Source organism: Arvicola amphibius, chromosome 14 (assembly GCF_903992535.2).
Source record: "Arvicola amphibius chromosome 14, mArvAmp1.2, whole genome shotgun sequence".
Lineage (NCBI taxonomy): Eukaryota > Metazoa > Chordata > Mammalia > Rodentia > Cricetidae > Arvicola > Arvicola amphibius.
In genome coordinates, this window is record NC_052060.1 from 11,283,367 (window position 1) to 11,310,627 (window position 27,261).

The 27,261-nt window shown below is 42.3% G+C and overlaps 1 protein-coding gene across 1 annotated transcript in view; it reads left to right on the forward strand.

Moving 5' to 3' along the window:
- The first annotated feature begins 464 nt into the window (after window positions 1–464).
- Window positions 465–27,261, forward strand: part of Spag17 (sperm associated antigen 17) — a 219,833-nt gene continuing 193,036 nt past the window's right edge. Inside the window, exon 1 of the mRNA XM_038311719.1 lies at window positions 465–548. Coding sequence (XP_038167647.1) covers window positions 465–548 — 84 coding nt within the window. The remainder of the gene's footprint in view (window positions 549–27,261) is intronic.

Genomic DNA, 27,261 nt, shown 5'->3' on the forward strand with positions numbered 1-27,261 from the left:
AGCACCCAGACAGGAGGTGTCCCGGAGATTAGAGGTTTAAAACCACCTGGGCTGCCTAGCCTGTGGCTCTCCGTACTTGATTGACAGGACCAGAGAAATCCTGGTGGCTTAAACCTGGATGAGTAATTCTGAGTTTCTACACATTGTTTATTCGAACCGGACTCAGCTCCCAAGAGAAGCAGAGAGAAGAAGTGGATCAAAGAAATTAGGAGGCCCCCTCGTCACGTTGGAAAATCATCAGATTTACCCCGGAATTCCTGGAGTTTGGTACTTAGCGTCCGCACTTGGGAAACTCGGGCTGCTATGGAAACGGAAGTGGTTGACCGGAGAATCAGGAACCAGACTGGGGGGAAGGGAGCCGGATCCGTTCAGGAGCTGGGCGTGGTCTCGGTTACCACGGCAACAGGGACGCTCAGGCCGGGCGTGAGCCCAATTTTGTGGCCAATGCACCTCCCATCCTTAGCATGGCACCCAAGAAGGAGAAAAGCACCGGGGGCGCAATCTCTAAGATATGGGAACCCTCGCTCATAGCTGCACACTTGAACCAGGTGAGTCTCCGGTCTCAATTCCCCCCCCCCCCCAAGACCGGGGGCTGAGGTAGCTGGAACACTCTCTGCTCTGAATTGCTCTCCCAGGTCCTTACACACTCCAAATCACAAAGAATGTCCTGGGCTGGGGTGGAGGGCGCTTAACAAAGGGGTGAACAGGGAGTTTGGGTGTATAGCTCAGGGGTAGGGCTGAGTGAGGTCCTCCTGGGTTCAATTCTCTGCACCAGAGGAAAACCCAAGGCAGGATGGGAACCTCTGTCCTACAATTTCAATAGGGGTTGCCAGATGCGGATGAGGGTGGAGGACAGGCAGTGCCAATGCCACTCCTAGGGCTTCTTTCCAAAGAAGGCTCCCAGATGATGTGTCCAAGTTGTACCGGAGCTGTTGTGTTTGCGAGCTGTTTCCTTCCTGTTTGGCTGCTATCTTGTCAAATCGTCTGTGGCCCTGCACACAGCCATATCTTAATAAATACTGAGTGTAAACAGGCAGGACCCAGGGTGACAATCTGTGAAAATAGAAAATGTTCCTAGGTCACGGCTTGCCCTGTTCTGTTTGCTGTTGGCTTTGATAAATGACCATGGCTCAACGTGACTTGGAGAGGAACGTGTTTATTTCATCTTACTGTTATAGTTCATCACTGAGGGGAGTCAGGGCAGGAACTGGAAGGAGACGCCCTGCAGGAATTCTGCTCTCGGACTCTGGCACATGCTCAGCTAGCCTTCATATACAACACGGGCCCACCTGCCTAGGGATGGCGCCTCATACAATGGGCTCGGTCTTCCTACAGCAATCAGCAACCGAGACCATCTCACAGAAACATGGCCACAGGCCCCTCTGTTGTGGTCAGTCCCTCAGTTGAGACTCTCTCAGATGACCCCAGGTTGTGTCGAGTTGACAGTGGAAACAAATTAGGACACACTCCATGCCACTGCACCAGACGTTGTCATCCGGGACTGGAGAGAAGGCTCAACGGTTGAGGGCACTTGTTTTTGCAGATGACCAGGGTTTGATTCCCAGAGCCCACAGGGTGGCTCACAACTATCTGTAACTCCAGCTCCAGTGGACGCTACCTCCATTCTGGCCTCTGTGGGGACCAGGCATGTACGTTGTACATATACATAAGTGCAGGCAAAACACTCGTACATATAAAATCCATATACACATATATCTTCATCTATTTTGAAGCCACAGGAGATCAGAGGAGCTAGCGACTCCTTGCACATTGCCACAAATGTACACAGAAATCTAAGACTCAAATCAGAGGGCCCAGCTGCATGCAAGCCCAGTTCCAAAGACCTCGACCACCTCCAGTGAGAACCTAAAGGCTTCTGACACCAGCAGGTAAAAATCCACATATAGGTTCTAAAGTTTCTAGGTTCAAGTAGTCTTTTGAAAAAAGAAAGGCCATTTCTGGAAATTCCAATCTACCATTGGGAACCTCTTGCAACAGTGGAGAGCGAGTCTGGTTTCATTTTTCATTTTGCATATGGGTATATGATTCACCAGAGAGTTTGTAGTTAAGAAAAGGAAAATGGACCTGCTGTCCTCCCAGGAAATGCTACCTGTTTATCCTTATTTTCCAATAAGATTGTTTCTTTCTCTGTGGGAAGTAATGCTATCTGCTATGAAAATTAGTCCTGGTGAGACCCGTAAGAAGAGTCTGACACTCCTGTTTCTGCTGTGACTTCATGCGTCATACTTATGACTCTTCTGCGTGGTTTCAAAAACACTAGCAATAAAGAGCGAAACTCCATAATCCCCAGTTACATTCTCAGGTTTTCAGAGATGTTTGTCAAATCGCTCTACAAAAGTATCCTCTTTTGCTTTTGCAAGTCAAAACTAGCCAAAATAATTTTCTCAATTTTTGTTTTTGAGATGATGTTGGCCAAGTTAGAGTGAGCATGTCTGCCTAAATTGTCCACTGCTAAGCCACGGGGTTGGTGGAGGCACTGATACTGTGTTTGTTAGTCCAGTCCTGCGGACATAAAGCTATAGTTTTCCTAATTGAACTAAAATCCTACAGGCACTGGTTTTTCTTATGTCTTGGGAACATGAAAAAAATTGAGCCTTCTTCATAGTATTCAAACAATATAGGTTCAATAAATCTATACTAATAGATATAATTTCAAGTCAAGGTAATATATAGCTTTAGCTACAAAGTGAAGACTCTGAATTTGGCTAAAGAAGACAATGTTTATGTGAATTCTTGTTGATAAGGTTTGGTAAACAAGTGGTATGTCTGAGAACATGCTGTTTTTTGAGTTCATGAAGAGTTCGTTATTCGTGTACAGGTATATGTGCTTGAGTATGCATGTGCAACCATGTGTATTGGGGTGGGGCATAGGAGACAGCATGGTAATTCTCTAATATTCCAAAAGATCATTTTGCAGATGACTTCATTGACTCCAAATCAGTAGTTCTGATATTCTGAAAGCAGTCCACACTGAAATTGAACAGAAGAACCAACTTCACCATGCAGTTCTGGTGATTTGACCTCATTTCCCTATTTTATTTATATCAATCAGTTAATAGATAGATTGAGTGATTGATTGATTGATTGATTGATTGATTGATTGGGAGCTGCCCTCTCAAGCTGGAATTATTGTCAAATTCTCAGGACATTTTTAGTTGTTTCTAAAACATAAAAAGGTGGCAACAGTCGAAGGTACCCTCTTACTGAGCACTAAATGACTAGGGACAACTGGGGGTTAGGAAAATGGATGCAAGCTTGGGTGGCCAGGAAATACTCTGCATATGTCTTTAATTGGTCCGGGAAAACTTGGTCATATTAGAGCAGTTAGGATGCAGGGGAAATTAGTTTGACTGGGGAAACCAGCATCAACCTGGGATGCTTGACTTGAGAGAAAGGGCATGTAACTGGGTGTCCATTGCTCCTGACTTAATCCTGAAAATCCAGCCACCACTGACTCTCCTTGCTGTACAAAGTTAACGCTTACTAGTACGTATGAAACATCACACCTCAAATTTTAAAAGAACACAAGGTTTAGGTGCGTTATCAGTGAGACTCTAAAATAACAGCATGGGAATGTGCATGGCATTGACACATTTACAGTCTAGAATGGTTTTAGTGCCCAAAGAAGCTTTAGCACACTCATTACCTGAGGCTTCACTTTTTATGGCTTCAGATATGCTCAGCCAACTGTGGTCTGAAAGTATTAAATGGAAATTGATGAAATACACCGTTTGTGTTAAGCCACACAGCCTTCTGCGTATCCCTACCAAATCTTGTACCGCATCGCTCCCCATCCCACCTGTGACGGGAGTTGTCCTTACGTCCAGTGTGTCCACTGGACATATGCAGTTTGCCCACTGATCTCTTCCAAGCCGTCTGGTGTATCAAATAGACGACTGTAATACCACACGGTGCAAAGGTGTCATGACGGTGATCAGAATGAGCCAAAAGAAGCTGAGAATGGCTTCCTTCAAGGGGGAAGGAAAAGGTTATTGATTGAATAAGGAAAGAGTAGAAGTAAGGGCTGACACTGAGTGCTATAAGAACAGGTTTTCTATCAGTCAATGTGTGGGAAAAGGAAAAGGAAGCCACGTTAGTTCTACTATCGAGACTGAAAAATGTTTTATTTCTCTGCTAAGTGCATAGCTGAGATGGGAAAGACAATTACGTTGTGGGATTAAACACCATCTGCAGGGTCAGGCAGCTACTGGGGATCTTGGAATACATCCCCAGGTGACAGAGACTGTCATAGAAATGAAAATCTTCCCACACGACTGTCAAGGCAGATGCCACTGGCCACAGTGGCGGAGGGGATGCTAACTGAACCTGTTAGTACTCCTGAGGCAATGCTCACTTCCTTTCCTTTCCCTTCCCTTCCTCACTCCAGCTGTCTTTGTCTGTTTGCTGTTACTATGACAGAACCCTTTGACTAGATAATTTACAATGGACAGAGGTTTCTTTCTTATGTATCTGAAGGTCAGGAAGTGCTAAAACATTGTGGCAGCATCCAACAGGAGCCCTGGTTGTGCCATAACATGGCAGAAGGTGTCACATAGGGAAGTGTGGGGAAGAAAGAAATAGGGACGAATTGCATTTATCAAAGACGACCCCTATAGCAATTAAGCTACTTCTGGGGAAAAAAAAGATTGAATAGAGTGTTGCCCACATGTCCTGATTGCTTCTTTTGTTTGTTTGTTTGTTTGTTTCATTGGGGGGATGTTTTATTTTGTTTTGTTTATTTTGGAGACAGAGTTTCTCTGTCCTGGAACTCACTCTGTAGACCAAGCTAGCCTCGAACTCACAGAGATTCACCTGCCTCTGCCTTCTGAGTGCTGGGATTAAATGTGTGCACTACCACCACCTCTTAAAGGTAACTAAACTTCAGCATGAGCTTTGGAGTAATAGTTATAATTCAAACCATTATACCAGCCTCTGGAAGCTGCCATTTCTCTTTCCGCCTGAATTTGCCTGCTGAAAGGGTTTTATATAGGAATAACCAGCCAGCATTTGCCTGTTTAACTGACTTGTCTGACTTAGCAGAATGCTGTCAATGGTTTAGAACTATGGGTTATAATTCCTTTGCTTTAGGGTACATTCCATACTTTATTGAACTGCCTATCCTTTGCTGAACACTGGGTGGTATCTCTCCTTGCTTAGTGTGATGACTGCTTTTAGTAATATAAATGTACAAAAAAAAAAAAAAAACTGTGCTAGGGTCCCTGCCTTGAGTTCTTCTGAGAATCTGTGAAGAAGTGGGGTAGCTGGATCATGTGGCAGCAACTTTTTCACATTCCTACCAGATACACACAAAGGACTCAAGGCCTTCACGTCCTCACCAACATTTGCAGTGTTCTGGAGTTGATGTTGTTTTGAATTTCTCTTTGATGTGGCTGGATTTTTCTTTGATATTGTTTGTACTAATCGTCCTAACTGCTGTGAAGTGATGTTTCCTTGTGTTCTTATTTTCATTTCCCTAATAATTTATGACATTAGCATGTCTTTTAAAGTCCTTCTCAATCATCCATACTTCCTTGTTTGCCAATTTATGAATTGAGCTGTTTGGTGATTTATTATCAAATTGCAAAAGATGCTTAACTCTTCTCAATAGAAACCCCTCGCCTGCTATTATATTTTGCATCAATGCGCTTCTCTACCCCAAGGTTGTCCTTCCTTCCACTGACAGTCTACTGTGATATTCCACATGCTTAGCTATGCAAGGTGTTCAGTTTACCTTGCTTCCTAACTTGTAGATTTGGTACTGTGCCCAAGGATGCCTTTTCATAGCCAATGGCAGGACTCTTTCTCCAGTGTTTCCTCTGCAAGGATCGTTCCAGTTGCCATGCTTAGGTCTTACATCCACTTTTAGTTAATTAAATATTTTGTTAATTCTATTCTACTTCTAATTGCGAGTCTTTTTTTTTTAACTTTGCCTAGTGCTTTTTCTAGATCGTGTGAAAGGTTGGTATGGGCTTTTCTCCTTGACTTTGTTGATGTCTTAATGGCATTGAATTTGCTGTCTTAGTTTTAGAATATTTTCTTTTCTTTCCTAATTTACTAAGGTATGATTGGTAAGTCAAAACCATGCATGTATATATTAATTTTCATATACTGAGACACCTTCCCATCTCAAGAATACATCTCACTTGGCCATAGTGTGTGTGTGTGTGTGTGTGTGTGTGTGTGTGTGTCTGTGTCTGTGTCTGTGTCTGTGTGTGTCTATACAGGAACCTCTTTCTGTCCTGTTAAGTTTGTTAGTGTCCTCGGGATTTCACAAAGAATAGCCTTATAGAGCTACTTTTCCTTGTTGTGTTTGGTCTTTGGAAATATTCTGCCTCTTCACTATTTTGAAGAGTCTGATGAGAATTTTGTATTATTTATTTTTCTATGAATGAGTGTTTTTTCTAAACATATGTTTGTGTAACACATCTATGCCTGCAGAGGCCAAGGTATTGGATCCCCTAGGACTGGCGTTACAGATGGCTGTGAGCAGCCATGAGAGTACTGGAAATCGAACCTGGGTCCTCTGGAAGAGCAGGACTCTTAGCCACTGAACATCTCTTCAGCCCTAAAAATAATTATTAAAATTAACAATACAAATCAAAAGTCACGGTAGTGATAACTTAAAGACATTTGTGCGCATGACTTATTTTTGTCAGATAACTTTAAGTTTTTGCACGGTGCTAAGTTGCTAGCTAGCATTTTTTCACTTAAGACTAAAGGGGTGGTGGTAGCACATGCCTTTATACCCAGCACACGGGGAGGCAGAAGCAGGAGGATCTCTTTGAGTTCAAGGCCGGTCTGGCCTACAGACTGAGTTCCGGGACAGTCAGGGCTCCAGAGTGAAATCCTGTCTCGGAATAATAATAATAATAATAATAATAATAATAATAATAATAAATTTAATTAAAGGGTTCCCTTTCATGCTTACTAAAGATTATACCATAGAGCCATGAACCTTCTTTACTTTGTCTCTCTGAATTTTCTTCATTTCTAATTCACTTTTAAAACACAATTTGAGTAGTTAGAGGATCTTAGTTGACAGGTTTCGGTTTTTTCATTTTGCTTTACTTTTTCCTAGCACTTTGAATATCCCAGGTGAACTTCACACTGGTAAGGACCCTCAGACGTGAGGAGCTAGCCTTTCTCCCATGGCTTCCCGGGTTCTCTGTGCAGGCTGTGGCAGTCTGGCCATGTGCCTGGGCAGTGGCTCCAGTCTATCACACTTGGAGTCCGTTGAGCTTTTCGAATGTGTAGTTTTTCTTTCCTCAATTTTGGGGAGTTTTCAGGCATTATTTACTCTAATAATCTGCCCAGATGATTTTCTTAGTGCCGCCATATATAGCCCCTGGCAGTGTTCCTCTAGCTCCTTAGACTAAACTCAGTTTCCTTTTCTCTCTCTCTTTTTTTTAATCAAAGCAAAATTATTGAGACAACAGACTAGGAAGCCCAATGCCTCTTGTCCAAGCACAAACATTAAACAATAATAAGGAATGGGTTCAAACTTAAAATGACCCTTGAGAAAGCCTAGACACTGAAATCAGTCACGATCCAAGGCAACAAATAAAGCGGAGATAAACGAGGCATTTTATGGTGATTCCAGTCTCATTTGCTGTTCTGGGTGCTGTGACCACAGCAGGGGCGGAACTTTCCATCCTGGTCTGTGCCCTGTGCTCTTCAGACTGTATATTTTCAAATAATTCATGTTTGGGCTTGCAGATTCTTCGTTCCACTTGCTTGGGGCTGTGGGCAAACCCCTCTAGCAGACTGTAGTTAGTCCCTGTTGGTTCAGCCCTGGGCTTCTGCTGCCTTCTTTTTACAAACACAGACAAGTACTTTGCCTGTGCTCTCTTTCGGTTCAAATATCCCTTTCCCGACCCCCTTTAGTTCTCTCATCCCATTAAGGCAGCTGTTTAGAAACATCTAATAAATCCAATGCATATGTTTGTTAATGGAGATTTGTTATTTATTTTAATAGACCAGGTTTTCCTGTTTCTCCATGTGTCCTATTTTTAGTCATAAACTGGACATTTGGAAACTTGCAAACATTCTAGGGTTTGTTGATTGGCAGAGAAGAGTTCAGCACATTAGGACATATCCCACCCCTTGGTGACAATCCATGATTAAGTCTCAGGGTTTCCTCAGGCTAATTCTGGCCTCCCTGCTGGCTGGTTTGTAAGCATTCATAGTTTCCCCCAAACACCCAATTGCTTTTAAATATCTTAGCTCCCCAGAGGAGCCTTGCGGCATGGGCATCTTTCCCTCAGGGCCATTAAGCCTCCCTTGCCTTCTTCTACCCAAGTTCCCTTTCCCCAGGGATCTATGGCTCTTCATTCCCTTGAAGCTTTCATGTGTTAAAGCATATCACAGCCTCTTTCTGCTCTGCCAAACTGGATGCACCTCCACTCTGTTCTCCCTGGATAGACTCTGGATCAAAACAGATATAACCAGCACCTTGTGTTACCAAATAGAAGTAATTTCTGCTCTGCTCTGCTCTAGGGGCCCAGGGAAAGGAACCAGGATGGAACATCCATAGGGTGCCACGCCCACACACCCGAAGCAGCTAACTAGGATGAAAGCACCAAGAAGCACCTCGCTCACCACGGTTTATTTGTTGTCGCCGATCTTTGATTTCATACTCTTTTTTTTTTCCTTCACTATGTTTAGTCCAAGGTCCTAGAAGAAGGTGTCAGATGCCCCTGAATTACAAGTGGTTTTGAGCTGTCCAGTGTCGGTAGTTTGGCTGGACTTGGATCTTCTAGAAGAGCAATATTCACTCTTAACCACTGAACCATATCTCCAGCTCCCTTCCACTATTTTTTCCTAAAGGCACAGTAAGTCTTGGCTGACATTTATCTTCCCTTGCCTCGGCTGCAGGCTCTGTGTTAAATTCCATACTTAGTTACAGAATGCCTTCTACAATTTGGTATCATCTCATGTTTTATACAACATGAGCTGTTAGAAACCACATCTTAGATCCTTATATACACACTACCATAACTAGCATAATTTTAGGTACGTGATACACACATAAATGATAAATTCCACCGATTTGCTCATTAAATCTTGGAGTACAGTGAAGCCTGTATGATGGAAACCAGTGTAAGTAGCTGACAAAGGGGGTGTGTTCTAAGAGCAGACAACAGAACATTTGCATAAAACAGCAGTGACTGGGGCAGTAGCAGGCAGGCAAGGGACCATTCTCTAGAACATTCAGCTCATGGCCATTCCTTATTACACTCTGTTGAGGAAGAATATTTTTATCTTATTAAAGACAGGGACATAGCCACAGTCCAAAGCCCTCCAGAGTTGCTACAGAGTGAGAACTAAGCTAGTCAGGTTACAGTAAAAAGAACCTGTCTTGGGAGGGAGGAGTAGCTCAGTCAGCAGAGTGCTTATCCCACTTACATGAGGACCTAAGTTCAGACTTCTAGCGTCCACCTAAAAATTTGGGCATAGTGGCTGAGGTCCGTAATCTCAGTGCTGGGGAGTTTGAGACAGGCAGCTTCCTGGAGTTTGCTGGCCATCAGCCTAACCTAATAAGTGAGCTTCAGGTTCAATGTAAGACTTTCTGAAAAACTGACTGAGGAAGACAGCCAGAGTAGCCTTCTGACCTCCACATGCACACGTGTGCATAAAGACAAACCAAAGTGCATGCATGCACACACAATGCATGCAAATACATATATAATACAACACACACACACACACACACAGAGAGAGAGAGAGAGAGAGAGAGAGAGAGAGAGGAGAGAGCAGCGAGAGAGGATGAGACGGATGAGGAGTGACTGAGGAGAGGAAGAGTGAGAGGAGAGGAGAGGAGAGAGAGAGAGAGAGAGAGAGAGAGAGAGAGAGAGAGAGAGAGGAGGGAGAGAGAGAGGAGGGAGAGAGATCCTGTCTCAAAATAAAACACATGCACATGCGCATGCTTTGCTGCAAGGGCACAGGATTGTGTTACTGTCTCCCCTGCAAACCCCTCAGTGTTCCATTTTACTCTGCCGAGACGTTTTTGTCTGCCGGTCAGGAGGCATGCAGAGAAAGTTCTCTAGAACATTTAGTTCACAGCCTCTCCTTATTACACCTCAGTGCAGAAATAATATTTTTCTCTTATTAAATGTAGCTCAATGACAACAGTTAAGTTGTGAACTCTCTAGAAACAGTAAAAAATAAAATAAAATAAAAAAGCACTTCTGAAGTCTTGAACAAAGCCTGTAATTCTTTTCAAGGCTTGCAAAGTGGCCCTGAGCTCAAGATAGGCGTTGCTGAAATATTAATGCCTCAGATCTCTTAAGCAAATAACATCATAGAATATGTAATACAGAGATGATAATAAACCCAGCCTAAGTAAATTTAGAGGAGTAAATGTGCAATTGAATTGAAGTGCTTAAAGTCATTATAAGTGTAGGTTTTCAAAGACAGAAATGTGTTTTATTGGTTAGAACCCTTGAGCAATTTCTAAGAGGTAGTGAAGGGTTTTTTTCTTCTTCTTTTTTACTTTTTTGATCCTAAACAGTAAGCTATTTCTCATGTTAATGTGTATTTAAGACTTACTGGAAATACTCAGAATATGAGCTGAAGACTGATGTCTGGCAGCAGGCGTATTTCTGAAATTGGGTTGGTTTTTACTACGATATTTTCTGAAATATGCCTTCATTGGTATTTACAAAACAAATTGCCAGTTCACACAAAGGTTGTTTTTATAAAAGCCAAGGAAAACAGCCGAGTCGCTAGGAAGAATGTTAAAAAGGGAAATGGACTTTTCATAACCTCACGTTATAATTTCTCCTTTTGGACAAAAATGTCTTATTTGAATGAGCTTGGAGCTGAAGGGAATTAGTATGTCAAATTATCCCGCCAGGATGTGATGTGTGATCATTTTTATTGCAAGCGAAAAAGCATTAAATACAAGTAAAAAGTCAACATTGCCAGGGAGTTTGGCAACATCTTAGGAAAATGCCAGGGAAGAAATGGTGGCTGTTGATCAGGGTTCCCCCCTCCGGCCACGGAAACCACCACTGGCTCCCAGTTCCCATGGTGTCCTGCCCAGTGTTCCTACTGCAGCTTCTCGTGGTGTTTCTCCGCTCATCCATCTTCGCTCCTTCTACTCGAGGAGAAAGGCTTCCTCAATAGCCCCAGGTACATACAAACTACACTGCCTGCCTCCAGCCAATTGTTTCTCATCCACATCCTCTCCTGAAGGATGGAGCAAGCCGTTCCTGCCACAGCTTGCTGGCACTCACTGCCTTGCCACCTTCCAGCAAACTTCAGTGGTTGCCACATGGAATAGTTACCTATTTGGAACTGTTGCTCTGTATTTTCTGTGTAACCCTCTGAGTGCCTGTCCTCTTACACCCGGACTCCTAAGGCTTCAGGTTTGCCCTCAGTTGACTACAGCATCTCATAGTCATGACACATAGCAGTCCCTCCTCCCAGATGGCCAACTGGACTAAATATACTGATCGTGTGCTGCTGTCTTAGCCTTTTAGCCTTCTCTGGCTTTGAATTTGAAAGTCAGTTGCAGCCTGTAATTCATGGTAACAACTTGAAGATGCTCTACAAACCTTAGGTACTATTGTAGTATACAATGATCATACCTTTTCCACTGACGTTAAAACCATTGCTGAGCTGACTTAGGGCATCCAACCCAAGAGAAAGTTACCTTGCTTAATATGTAAGGCTTCACACATCCAAATCCCAACTGTGTGTTGGGCTCTCTGCAGACCATGACCTTGACTGAGGTGGTTCTTCACCAAAACCATAACAAAGGATAACAATCCCCAATGTTGCATTTCCAAATCCTCTTCCCTAGTCCGTGATCAACAATTCAATGCCTTGTTGGCTTCACCTTCGTGCATGCCTTTAATCCCAGTATTTTGGGAGGCAGATGCAGGTGGATCTTAGTGAGTTTGAGGCCAGTTTGGTCTACAGAGCCAGTTCCAGGATAGCCAGGACTATTATACAGAGAAATCCGTCTCAAAAAACAAAAAACAAACAACAAACAAAGGAAGGAAGGAACGAACGAACGAAGGAAGGAACGAAGGAAGGAACGAAGGAAGGAAGAAAAAAAAGTTGGGTGGTGGTGGCACATGCCTTTAATCCCAGCAGCATTTTGGGAGGCAGACACAGGTGGACCTCTGTGAGTTCGAAGCCAGCCTAGTCTACAGAGCTTGTTCCAAGACTGGCTCCACAGCTACTGGGAAACTCTGTCTTGAAAAACAAAACAAAACAACAAAATTCTCTAATATTCCAAGCCACAGTCATTTTTTGGCCACACTACGAGGTAGCCAATACTATCACAGCTTTGTCTGTCCCTCCCTTACTTGCTGCCTCTACCTCTAGTCTTTATAAAGCAGCCACATGGATCCTCCCAGATGCCAGCTGGTGTTTCTGGCCTCTCTTGACTATTTCTCCCTGTCACCTGACCCACTGTAACCACACTGGCCTTCTGACTGATCCTGAAGCCATCAGAAAACACATGACTGCCTTGGACCTTGACTTGCTGTGCCCAAAGATTCATGTTTTGCTTCCTGGTTGCCCTGTTGGAAGGAAAGGACAGATACCATGAATTGGGTCATTATCTCTCATATTGTTTTCTGCCACATGAGACCAGGCTCTGACTAGGCAGGGACTGGCTCATAAACTGGGGGCTGCCAGCTCCGTATCTAGTATGGAGGAGCTCAGATGTGTTCACTTGATGGAGGGCTGATTAATGTTCAATGAGAAGGAGCTCTCGGAGACAGTATTTTTGCTATATGGAGTAGCAACTCAGTAAATACATGGAAATGGAAGGTATACTTAGCCTATATAAATTTGCATAGTTATTATTTCTGTCACTTTATACATAAAATTCAAGCTCATCATATTCACAGCTGAACAAGTCTCCCCCAAATCCTTATGCTCTGTCTTTGCTTCTATGACTCTCCTGCTCAGTGTCATTGGCATCATCCCTATGACCCCAACATGAAAATGCCAGCAATTCTTGTCAGCTCCTTGCTTCTAACCCTTCAGTTCCACCTCACAATTTCTACACAGCACCATTCCAATCACCTTATCTCTCTCCATATCTGTCTTCACCCAACAGAGAATGAATACACAAAATATGTCAACAGTCATCCTATGTTAATCAAAACACACATAAAAACATAAGTCAGTTTTATTCTCTAAGCTACATCTTGGTAAATGACTTATCAGATGATATTGTCTTTTGTTTATTATTCATCAAATTGTTCTAATAATTTAAGAATTATGTGTTAACTTTTCATTGGTATAGTCTTTTTGTTTAAGTTGATATAGTCTCTTGTTTGGCATGATTTTCACTCCTTAAGTGATACACTTATGTAAGCATGGTGGGTTCCCAAGATCATCTCTAGGCTTATCCACATTGAACCAATCACCGATAATACAAAGTGTACATAGTTCCTGATACACAAAGGCCTTATCAGTATTTTTTAAGCACATTCAAAAGCCTTTCAGTTTTTGCTACACTTTTGGTGTTATATCCAAAGCTTTTGTAGCCCTATTACTGTATGAGATTTGGGCATGTGTAATTTCTTTATTATCTTTATTATTAAGTAAGCTCTAAAATTCTTAGAATGTCATATTTTACTAATTTAATTTTTATAAATTATTTTATGTTTTTATTTTAAAGTATAAATGTCATGATGTACGAAATTTATACTGCATAAATTATAATTAATTTTACATATTTTGATCACTCTGCATTCCCTGTTTTATGAACCACAATGAGACTAGCATTTGCAACTGAACACACTGGGACAGAGTAGTCCACTGTAGTGGAGTAACAATAAACCAATTCCTATTCAATAATTGAATAACCAAATAATATTTCTCTTAGAATTGATAATTTACTTTGTCTTGTTTCAAATTGTACTTTTTTACTTCTTTGTTTTTATGTATTTTCTCATATTGGTTTTTATTTGTTTGTTTAGGTTAGCATAAATGGTTCATTGAAACAAGTCCATCATCTGCATCATTATAGTTTGGTCTCATTTGTGCCCTTTCTCCACTCCATCCCAGCTCGTCCCCTTCTTTTCCCTAGATATTCCCAACTTCTATTTTTTTATTCCATGGACTCCATCACTTCCTCTATTTCCCACATCTCTTAAAACCTCTTCCTCCCATCTCAAGATCCTTTTCTAGCTTCTTGACCCCCCACAGAATAACCACACACATGTATGCACGCACACACGCGAGCACGCACACACACATGCACACACACATATACATTTTAAGCCTAGGTTCCTCATATGAACAAAAACGTGATACCTATTTTTGTGAGTCTGGCTTGTTTCACTTAACGTTATGGTTTCCAGTTGTATCCATCTTCCTGCAAATGTCATAATCTCATTTTTCTTTAGGGCTGTATAGAATTCCGTTGCCTATATGTACCGCATTTTCTTTATCCATCCACCTGTTAATAGGTATGTAGGCTGTTCTCTTCTGTAGCTGTCGTGACTGGCACAGCAATAAACATGGACCTGGAGGTGCCTCTGTAGAGCCACTGTTCTCAGCATGAGCTGCTGAAGAAGCTTTCTTACTATATATGTTTTTGACAGCTTTGTTGAAAATTGCATGGCTGTTTCTGGGTCCTCTAGCCTCTCCCTTTGGTCTTCCTGTGTGTCTTTGTGCTGTTACCATGCTGTGTTTGTTGCCATGTAATGTTGAATGTAATTTGAGTTTGGATGCCTCCATCATTGTTCCCTCTGCTAAGAACTGCTTTGGCTAGTTGAGATCTTTTGTGTTTTCATATGAATTTTGGGATTTGTTTTTTTAGTCTGTGAGGAATGTCATTGGGACTATGATGAGGATGACATTGAATGTGTAGATTGCTTTTGGCAATACAGCCATTTCTCACAGTGTTTATTCTGTCTGTCCACAAGCAAAGGGTCATCTGTCCACCTTCTAGTTTCTTCTTCAGTGTGTTATATATCATAAATTTATCACTGTACAGGTCTCTTGCTTGGTTGGTTGGAGTTATTCCTAGGTATTTTATTTTTCTGAAGCTATCAGTGATGTTTCTACTGAGTTTTCATTTAATTCATTGGATTTTACATTTCCAATAGTTCTATTTTTTAAATTTCCTTGCTGAATTTTTTCTTTGTCACTGAGTTTTCATCCAAATTGATGATTTTCTTAATTTTTTTTATTTCTGATTTTTCTTCTATGCTTACAGTTGACTGGTCCCCCTGGGTCCCGAACTGAGTTTTTCTGCTTGTTCGTTCATTCCTTTCCCAGGTCATTGATCACTTTTACCAGAAAGCCTTTGAAATATTCATCCGTAGTAAGCCTTGTTTCAGTGTCTGTGAGCTCAGGAGCTGAGCTGTGATCTTTTAGGGGACTTTTGTTGCGTGGCTTCTTTCTGTTGGTTGTGTCTCTGTGTTGCGATTTGCACATCTATTGGTTTGGCTAGCTCTTCTGGATTTGAGGGAAGATTTTATGAATGAACAGCTTACTCATAAAGGTGCAATTACCAGCACTGTTCTGTGAGAAGGAAGCAGAGGTGGCAACAGCAACACTAAACCATACAAACTCTAGAAGCACACTTACAGTCGGTTACAGTCTACAATCACGTCACCAGTGACCTCAAAGCTGACACAGAAAAATGACTGTTGACTATAGTATGACAGTGAAAGTTCCTTAAGGGAACTGTAGACATAGTGAATAAATTAGAAAAGGTAAGGAGATGTATGGCTTAGTTGGATTACTATTGCCATGAAGCACTATGGCCAAAAGCAACCTGTGAAGGAAAGGGTGTCATAGCTCCATATCAGTCAATCATCAGAAGCAGCGAGGGTAGGAACTCACAGGGCAGGAACCTGGGGACAGGGACTGAAGCAGAGGCCATGGAGGGGTGCTGTTTGTTGGCTTGCTCTCCCATGGCTTGCTCAACCTGCTTTCTTATAGAAGCCTGGGCCAGCAACCCAGGTGTAGCTAGGCCCTCCCCTACTGATCAATAATTAAGAAAATGCCCTACAGGCTTGTCTTCTACTGATCTTATGAAGGCATTGTCTCAACTGATGCTGCCTTCTCTCTGATGATTCTAGTTTGTGTCAAAATTATATAAAACAAGCCAACACAACATAGAAAAAGGAGAAAAAGAGGAGAAATGGACTAAACAAAGGAAAATTAAGAATAGAGAAGAATGTGATGGTGAGGAAGGGAAAAAATGAGAAATTAGCAAGATTCAAAAAGGTTAAAAAAATTCAAAATAAAAATTAGAAAAATATATGTAAAAAATAAAAACATATTTTTAAATTAAAAGCAACAAGATATTTAAGTTTAATTAAAATACTACAACTTGTAGGAGCAAGAAGAAAGAAAAAAGAAGGCAAAAATGATAAAAAGAAACTTAGATTAAAAATATTACTCAAAATAGAAAAACTGTAAATAAAATTAGGTAAATGTAGAAAGAGGTATAAGAACATTTGAAAACTTTTTAAATATAATAAAGTAAAAAGTCTGGTAAATATTTGCAATAATTGGCTTTTATTGTCAACTGGACATAAACTAAAATCTCCTAAAAAGAGTCTTAATGAGGTTGTGTATGTTGGGTTGGCCTGACACTTCTGTTGGGGATTATTATAAATAAGGTAAGTGATGTAGAAGGATCCATCCCACTGTGGGTGGCACCATTCCCTAGGCAAAGTGTCCTGAACTGCATAAGAGGGGAAATATGGCTGACTGAGAGCAACAGAAGAAGCAAGCGCATACGCAATCATTGCTCTCTCCTCTTGACTGTGGACGTGATGTGGCTCGTTGTTCAAAGTACCTGTCTTGACTTCCCCACTGTGATGGACAGGAACCTGGAATTATTGGAGGAAATCAACTGCTTTGCTGTGGTTGTTATGGATGGGGTGTTTTATCACAGTGATAGAATAAAAGCTAAAAGGATATATTTTTTAAAAATCAAAAAGTAGATTGAGAAGTATCTTTCTGGGTCCTTGAAAACTAGTGTTGCCAGTTACGGATGGGGGTGAGCAGGGTCAGTTAGACTCTGGACTCATTCTGATTCTGTATTAGACAACTGCCTGATACCCAGGAATGCTATCCTCACCATGACACTTCTTTGTGTACCTGAGCCTCTCTGGCCACATTTAGCTTTGCAGTCTGGGGTTGAGCAGATTCTCTCACTTTGATGAGACCCCAAATCATGCCCTCTGGGGAGGCTGTCTCAGCGGGAGGTGTCTCTCAAGTATAATAGGGAGTGTGAACAGTCGCCATAGCATTAAGGTGTGTGCAGGTAGTGTAGTGATGAGCAGGGGGCTGTGTTCCTGCCTCCCAGCTCCCAGCCGCCTGGCTAGTTTATGCCTTGAAATAACAACACACAAACTGTATTCATTTAAATACTGCCTGGCCCATTAGTTTCAGCCTCTTACTCACATCTTGACTAACCCATATTTAATAATCTGTGTAACACCACGAGGGGTGTCTTACCGGGAAAGATTCAGCATGTCTGACCTGGCAGCTGGCTCCATCACATCTGACTCAGAGAGGAGGGGCATGACAATTGCCCGAGGCATCTGCCTCACTTCCAGCATCCTGTTTTGTCTTCTCCACCCACCTAAATCCTGCCCTAAAAAGCCAAGGCAGTTTCTTTATTAACCAATTAGAGTCCTCCATCACAGGTAGTAGACCTGACTTCATGGTAAAGGGATTTGACTATAGATATCATGCACACCTCTGGTCATTCAGTATTACTGACTTTATTGCAGTGAGGGACATTAGGTGGCTCCAGAATTCAATCTACCTACCAGTCTCAGGCTCAAGGCTGTCAAAGCCCACTGCAGGCAATGGGGAAAGAGCTCAGTATATCAAATGCTTGCCACACATGAACATACACACACACACACACACACATAGACACACATGTGTGCACATGTGCGCATGCACCAGCCCTCCAGGGTAAACGCAAGTCGATATAGTCTGTTTCTAGCCACCAGCCCAGCCTAGGCCAGTCTTCTGTCACCTTCACTCTTTAGAGTGTCAGCATTCATTACTCTTTCTCCCTACAGCTGCCTCTTGGGCCTTCCCCCTTTCAGGAGTTGAGGCAAACCAAATTGCCTCATTGACCTTTGGATGCTCCCTCATCCCAGGTCCCCCGAGGTAGCTCAGTTTTTAACTCCAGAGTCTCTACCTGGTGCCTGGCCACCACCTTCCAGATCATGTAGCTTAAGAAAAAGATTCCTTTTCATTTTAAAGCACATTATTCATAGGTATATATGGTGTGTGTGTGTGTGTGTGTGTGTGTGTGTGTGTGTGTGTGTGTGTATGAAGGCGGGTACACACGTGGTCAGAGGACAGCTTTCAGGAGTCAATTCTCTCCTACCATGTGGGTTCCAGAGATTGAACTCAGGTCGCCCAGCTTTGCAGCAAGTGGTTTCACCAGGTGCGCCACCTCCTAAGTCCTCAGAACCTGCAGCTGGATTTGAGGCTCCTGGAAGCCTCAAATTTGTGGGCTTGTCCTGAGGGTAGAACCACCAACTTTTGTCTGGCCCCCATTTTCGAAGACACTTTGGCTTCTCCTCTCTATGTCAGCAACCTGTAACACTGAAGCTCTTCAGCTTGACTTTCTGCCTCCTGTGTCCTTCTCGCCCCTGCCTGTTTCAGAGCATCCGCTGGCTTCTGTCATGGATCTGTGAAGCTCTTCTTCAGTTTCACTCCTTGGCTAAACCGCTTTCTGACTTTCTTCATCCGGCGCTGGCTCAGAGGCAGCCTCTAGCTATTGCCTGACCCAGAAGCCTCAACTTCTGTCATGGTCGATTTGATTAAATTTCATACAGACCACCATTTTGTATTTCTCTCTGGTAAAACTAAAGGTTTTTCAATTTTCTTAGATTATTTTCTTACACCGAGTCTTTATTTCATCTTGTGTGTGCTCTGCACCTCTCAGTGCAAGTCTCTGCTCTTCTCCAGACATCCCCAAGGCTTACAGGTCCCGCCCTCTGTGTTTGCCTCTTCAGCTTTCTCCTAGCTGTGTGCTGAGTCTACCTGTCCCCACACCTGTTTCCTGTGGAACCTCACATGTCTCTGTAACCTCTGAGACAGGGTAGAATATAAAGGGTGCCTTCCTGACTCCACTGGCTCCACAGAAACCATTTTGCTAGCTTTGGAATCTTGAATTTTATGTGTTGAATCTGATTTTAGGTATGATTAGAAGCAGTTGAGGTTTTATCTGGTACTGTTAATTTATCACTGCTTTGACGTGTTTCTAAATGTTTCTTAACCAAAGTTAAGACTGTATAAACATGCAATTTGTTGTTACACATACAAATGATGTCTTGGTTAGGATTCCTTTTGCTGTGAAGAGACACCAGGACCATGGCAACTCTTATAAAGAAAACATTTTATTGAGGCTGGCTTATAATTCAAAGGTTTAGTCCCTTGTCATCATGGCAGAATACAGGCAGACATAGTGCTGGGGAGGTAGCTGAGAGTTCTACTTCTGAATCTACAGAAGGTAACAAGAATAGACAGTGAGCTATTAGACCTGGCTTGAACTTCTGAAACTTCAAAGCCCAGGTCCCCCAGGGGCACACTTCCTACAACAAGGCCACACCTCCTCCATGAAGCCCACACCTCCTAATAATGCCACTCCCTATGGGCCAATGGGGACCATTTTTATTCAAACCATCACAGATGGTAATGCAGAAGCTCAGTTGAGAGCCCCTTTCCTGATAATGATTGCCTACATAATAAATTAAGTTTAAAGTTCTGGTGATTTGTTTCAAAATATTTCCAATCACTTTATCAATATGTTTGTTTTCCAATCATTTTGTTGGAATGCCTGCTTTGCAATCACTTATTGATATGTTTGTTTTCTAAGCACTTTATTGATCTGCATTGATAAAAAATTTTTCAGCTGCTTTAATGAGGAACTGATTTTCATTGCCCTTTCAGTCTCCTTGGTCAGTTGTTATACACTTGACTTACTGGAAACTCAAGCTTCAGTGGAATGCAACACCCACTTAGATATTTTTTGAAAGAGTTTTGCATGCTCAACTGTAGCACCACCAACACTGAGCTCCATTCCTGTCACTAGCAACAAGTCAAATTGTATGCTGGCATCGTTGCTGTTATTTTAGAAATACAAATTATTAAAGTAGTGCTTTTTATTTTCCAGGACGAAAATCTCACTGTGTTGTCTAAGCTGGTCCCCAAATTCTGATTCTTCTGCCTCTGCATCCCCTTTCTTCTCAGAGATTATTTGCTCATCTTCTTGTCATTCTTGAAGCCATGAGCCAAACACACTTAGTGAATGAAGCTCTCACTGACGTCTCACATTGATGACCAGTCTGTCATGCTCCCACCACATTTATAAGCATCACAGTTATGGCTGCTATACTTCTTAGAGGCATTCCTGAAGGTGCCCTCTTCCTTGACTGTGGACTTCTCATAGAGAAGGACTGATTAATGTAATCTTTGGGCACCCTGTCCAGAACACGATGCCTTAAATATATCGTCTAAATTGAAGGAAAGAAAAAGCAAATGCAGGGGTTCTTCAAGTCAGTTTTACCAAAATTAATTTCCTCTAAACTCTGTTCTTTCTTCTCTCCATTATTTTTATCAAGGTAAAATCAATACTGTTACACGCTTATTTTTATAATATTGATATATTGTGAACCCTGTAATCTACTACTAGGATGAAGACACAGAAAATTCATTCAGAACCTGTCCAAGATAGACTCTACCATAGGTTACTCCTTGCTTTCCCAGCAAATACCGACTGCTCTCAGAGTTAACACTACTCTGACTTCTGGCACCATACAAATGATTTACTTATTCTTGAATGTTCCATAAATGGGATGATACATAATTTGTTCTTTGGTTCAACGCAAGGTTTATGATACTCATGCATGTTTCTGCATGAATAACTAGTATATGCTTTTGTACTCTGTCCATATAACTGCCTTGACATTTTGCCTGCGATCTCTTCATACAGCCCTTGGGTTATCGCTGTGGGAGGGACCTACACATAAGACTTGTACAAGCTTCTCTTTGACTCTGTGCACTCACTCCCTTTGAGCAAACGTTCAAGACTAGAAGTACTGTATTGTAGGACAAGCCTCTGTTTAACTTTACTAAATATTATTTTACAAGTTCCAGAAGGAATTGCACCAATCTATTCTTATTAGTAATTTATGAGATTGCAAGTCATCTGTCAAGTTTAATTCTACCATTCTTCAAATTTTCATGTATGAATGTATTATTTATTTATTTATTCATTTATTTATTTACTCTATGTGCTTTGGCAAGCACAGAGGATGGAGGACAACTTGGGTTCTCTCCTCGTATTATGTGGCACCTTAGGACTGAACACAGATTATCAGGCTGGGCAGTAAGTGCCCCCAACTGCTGAGCCATCTCCCCAGCCTTCCATCATTCTTATCAGAATGTGTTCTCCCATAACTAAAATCGTTTTGAGTTATCTCTCAAATGAGTCCCCTCTTTTCACTCTGTGACTCTCTCCAGATGTTCCGACCTTTTGCTTGTGTCTAAAACTGAACCCAGCTTTTTAAGTGTAGCCCCCCATTGACTATTTCTTTCCTTTTTGCTTTTTTTTTTTTTTTGACCCCTTGGTTTTACAGATAGGGAATGTTTGTCTTCTGCTTTACCCCTCTGTACATGGTAAACAAGGACTTTCCGGGGGCTGATAGCAGTGGGGAGCCATCTCACATACATGTGTTTTCTGAGGCTGAGGTTGATATCAGAACCTCTGGATTTGAAACTACAACTTAGAAGGTGTTTTTCCTCGGTGTATTTACGTTCTAGTCCCGTGACTCTCATGGGCATATCTGCTTTCTCAAAGCTTTAAGATACCCCTTGCCTTGCTCACCATTCCCTTGGCACCATCTCATCTTCACAGCTGATTATAAAAACAGGGCATGGCGATGAGAGGAAATACCCCAGTCCATTGTTAGGTGCATGTCTGCTGTGTGTCTCCTTGATCAAGTCTGCATTTCATGCTTTCCATCTGTATAATGAAGAAGTAAGACAAAATGGCAAGAAAAATAATCTCACAGCATGAAAGCATATAATTTTAGATCTCACTACGTAGCCCATTTTCATGTCCTTTGTGGCAGTTAATAAGTTCCATCATCCAAGGTCAGTCCCCAGAATTCCCTACCGTTAACATGTCTCCACGCAGAGAATGCCCCATTTAATCTCACCTTTGTCTCTTTGCCAGATCTTAACCATGACAAATCTTTCTTCTACTTCCATTGTAACTCAATATTTTGGTGGGGAAACCCATAAAAATGCTTTCTAAATGTTTAGATAAATTTTGTTTCCTGGTTTGCCTTGTCTTTAGCCCTCACCATCATTTTGTGTGTTTTTGTTATTAATTTTCTGTTAAATATAATTAAAATGTATGACCTGGGGTAACACAGGCATTGTAGCCACTTCTCACTCAGTAAATATTGAATAGAAAGGGGAAAGCACCTCCCAAACTCTTGATTAAGCTCATTCAGTTTAGTAACATTGAATCCACCTGCCCCTCAGTTCCTATGCACTATTTAGTATGCCAGTGCGTTTGTTGCAGTTCTCATTGCTGTGACAAAGTCCCCAGTGAAGGCAACTTAAGCCAGGAGAGCTTATTTAACCTCCAGAGCTTGTGGACTTGGCCCACCATAGCGGGGTAGGTGTGGTGGTAAGAACACCTCTGACCATGCTGGCAACATGAGGTCCCATCCTATCAGAGACATGGACAGAGAAGAAGGTCGGTGCTCAGCTGGGGTCTTAATTAGGGTTTCTATTGCTGTGAGGAGACACCATGACCATGGCAACTCTCATGAAGCAAACATTTAATTAGGGTGGCTCACAGTTCAGAGGTTTAGTCCATTATCATCATGGTGGGAAGCAAGCATGGCCACATGCAGGCAGACAAAGTGCTGGAGCTCAGAGTCCTACATCTTGATCCAAAGGCAACAGGAAATGAGCTGAGACACTGGGCATGGCTTGAGTATAAGTGAGACCCCAAATTCTACCCCCACAGTGACACACTCCTCCAAAAAGACCAAACCTACTCTAACAAGGCCATACCTCCTAATAATGACATTCTCTATGAGCTTATGGGGGACAATTACATTCAAACCACCAAAGTCAGAATGCCCCTTTTTATTCAGTCTGGGACCCCCACCCTGTAGAATGGTGCTACCACATTCAGAGTGAGTCTTCCCACCTCAAATACACCTTTCTCGAAACATTCTCACAGGCATTCCCAGGGCTCATCTTCTAGGTGAGTCTAGATTCTGAGAGGCAGTAGACAGTCATACTAAGCAAGAATAAACTCATTTATACTCGTCATTGTCGCTGTGCAGACAAAGGATCAGAATTACTTACTCTTTCATTTGTCGTGAACATCTTAGAAATTTGCCATCAGCCTAAGGAAAAGCGGGTGGCCACGGAGTTTATAAAGGCCACATTTTCCAGCTTCACCATGAAAACATCTATGGATGTCTTCTGCCATTCCTTATGAAGACAACCACTTAGCTTGCTCACAAGTAACGTGTTTTAAAATCAAGCTTAAAAGAAAGATTATCCCTTTTGTCCTCATGCTCAAGAGTCACAAACAATCATATCGAGTGACTAAATATTTTGATCATGCCTTTGCATTTTGGTGATATGAGATCCAAAGGTGAATCAGCTGAGCCAACCATCTCATCTTTCAGGGCTCACCCTGTGGCCACTCACTCAAGGATGGTGTCACTCAAAGTCTGCCCCCCGTTCCTTTGGCAGTGTCACTTACCGTCCTTGGCTTTGTCTACCTATTGGCATTATTCCCGATTCTGATCACTCTTATAATCTTAGATTTATTCTTATGAGTCTTCCAACAACAGCAAGGGTATTGAAAGTTCCCTCGTGTTTTGGGATTCAGCTACCAGGAAAAGGTCTTTAAAGTCACCTAAGGTTACACGGTCAGTGAAAGATGTCATCAAAATGACAAGCAGCTAGAAGTCAATTTTGTTTGACATAGTGGGCAACTGTACTTAGCACACTGTTTTAAATTAATCCAGTAGAGAACACTCCTTGGCTTGGATTATAAAACGGGGAAGTTTGACATGACTTCATCAAGTAATTAAATTCAATTGAAAACACTATTTCCTTCCTTTTAAATTACTGTTCTATGAACTGCTTCGATATGTAGAAAGGACAGATCAGTAGGTAAAAGAACAACAGGGGACTCCTGGGACTCAAACATTACATCTGAAAAAATGGCACTACTGGTTCTAAGCATCTGATCCCTGGTCTGGAAGCACCAGGCTCACTCAGGAACCAGTTGGTCTGAATCCTAGATTAACAGAGTTAAAACTGGGGGTACAACGCAAATGATCTGTGCTTTGGCAAACATGATTCTAATGCAATCTAAACTTTCAGACACTTCCTAAGGGGCTGAGCACAGTTTAAGTGCTACCCTGCTAGGGAGGGACTGGCAACTGCTCCAGAGGTAGGTTCAGCCACCATGGGCTGGGTGCTCAGGGAAAAGGTCATGAATAAAGGAGGTGTTGTACCTAAAAGGAGGATACACTAAAGAAAGAGACTAGGCTGAGAAGGGCAGAAAGCTGCAGAAATGTGCGATTGGCTGGAGGGAAGAAAAGGAACGGTGAAAATGATACAATTCTACTTTAATTAAAACTTTATAAATTAACAAAATAAAAGGAAGGAACAGTTTCAATGGGGAGAGAAGTCATTGGTTATACACTCAGGGCAAAGGTGGGAGAGGATCAGAAGCTGTGATGATCAGAAGAAATAGAAATGGGAGAAACTAAGTCAGTAGAGTCAGCTTGCATGGCTTTTGCTCTTTGTGAAAGGGGAGGTCTGTTCCTGCTGTGCTGTTTGGGCGTGATGAGAGAGAGAAAGGAGTCAGTTTTAGGCCTGTCATTTTGGAGAAGATGGAAGAGGGTCAAAGTGGACATCTTTATAAAAAGGTCAAAATTTCAGGGTAGCATCTGCTGCAAAGGCAGAGAATGAGTGACCCTGCAGGGCTTGGGAGTAATCAGGACATCTCTTCACCCCGCTCGGTAGCCAAGGCTCAGGAGGAACACTACTGCAACCAGTGCTTTTGGCGTGATAGGACAGGAGGACATGTAACTCATGAACTTACTGCTGCTACAGCTCTTGACAGGCACAAGAATGAGACTGGCAACCTTTCTTTATTCATGTAAGGGGGAGGGCTTTGTGAAGCCCCATTCCTTCCTGAAAAACTGTTGACAGCTAATGGTGCTAGAGAAATGGGCACCACTTTCTTCAGTGGTATAACCACTGTATGTTATCCATGCTCCAGTAAATAACTTCCTGCCCATGCTCATGCAGTGTTGACAAAGGTTTCTATCCCACCTGGTCCCACAGCCATTCTGTCCCAAAGAAACACACAGAGGTCTACACTAATTATAAACTGGTTGGCCTATTAGCTCAGGCTTCTTATTAACTCTTACATCTTGAATTAACCCATAATTCTTGTCTGTGTTAGCCATGTGGCTTGGTACCTTTTATCAGTGAGGCATTCTCTTCTTGTTTCCTCTGCATCTGGGTGAGGACTGCAGACTGAGCCTTACCTGTTCCCAGAATTCTCCTATTCTGGTCACCCTGCCTATACTTCCTGCCTGGCTACGGGGCAATCAGCATTTTATTAAACCAATACAAGTGACAGATCTTTACATGGTACAAGACTGCTTTCCCACAGTAATGTAGACAACTATAATTAAAGACAGCGTATAACACATATGCACTCATAAACATAGACACACACACACACAATCATAAAAGTAGATTGGGAAGAAGAGCTCATCCGAGAGAACAGAAGGTTGAGAACAAGATTCTGTGGGATACCTAATAGATCTCTGTTTGGAGGACAAAAGAAAAGGGCCTAATGCTCAAAGGAGAAGCAACCATGGGAATAGAGACAGAATAAAATAGCTTGGTGTCGTGAAGTCAGGCAGGTGGAAGAGCATAAGTGGGAAGTTAAGTCTCTCACCTAGGGATGTATAGGGAATGGGGCAACATGAATATGCTGGTAATGAAGACATGGTCATAGGTCTTCAGGATTCAGTTTGAGTCCAGTAGTGCTTACAATGACGTTGGTAGTGAAGGAAAGAAGCTGGTAGAAGGAGCTCTGTGGACCTGAGGGATAGTGTGGGTTGTCAGGAAGTGGAAACTTAAGTATCAGAACGCATAGAAGGGATGACTGTGGCTATAAAGAAAAGATTTTAGGGCAATGAGGCCCATAGGAAGACCAGAAGTGGGTCAAAGAAGCTATGGATGTGCACAATGGGAATAATGGACTGAAATCTGGAGAAAAGATGGAAGAACGGAGATTAGAGAGTGCTTTCAACTCCAGTAAAGAAAGCAGGGTGGGAGAGATATCAGAACCTCTCAAGGAAGGTTTTGGAACTGGTGAAGGGTATGTTGGGACGAAAATACGAGAGGCTGGAGAACACGAGCAGAGAAGCCTTGCTCTTCTCAGAGGTGGCCTCCTGACTACTGTGAAGACAGAAGACAGACAAGCAACACATGTGACCAGAGAACTGCTTCCGCTACTCCTGCATGTGCCTGTGAGGCCTCTTCTAGCAAGCAGAGCTGGAGAGGGTCTAGGAGAGTGCCTGTCACCCTTGTCACAGCACCTCAGACACCTCTCTCTCCTGTAAGAGTGAGTCCTTTGAGAGCAAGAATTCCTTTTCTTTTTTTTTTTTACATGTGTAAGGGTGTGCAGGGTGTATGTGTGCATATTATATACATGTTCACATGTATGCATATGCATGTCAAGGCCATAGGTTGGTGTCAATAATTTTCTTCAATTTTGCTGCATTTTGTTAAGAGAGTCTCTTGCTGAATTTAGATTTTGATGCACCGAATCTAGTCATCCATCTTGTACCAAAGATGCTGTCTCTGTCTCCCAACTGCTAGGATTATAAGCAGCTCCCACATCTGTCCAGGCCTTAGGTGGGTACTGGGAACCTAAACTTTGGTCCTCCTGCTTGCAGAGCAAATGCCTTTATCTACTGAGCCATCTCCCTGGCCCCAAGAGTACTTTCTCAAATGTCAAATGATGTGTCAAGCCCATTTATACCCTCATAAAAATTGTGTTATCAAAGAAACACATTAAAACTGGAGAACCCTTTGTTCTCAAAGCCACATTCTCTTCGAGTCCTTTCCTCACCTTCCCAGAAACAACCTCGCATGTCCAGTGCTTATGCTCTCACCCTGTGTCTGCTTTTGTATACCCACAAA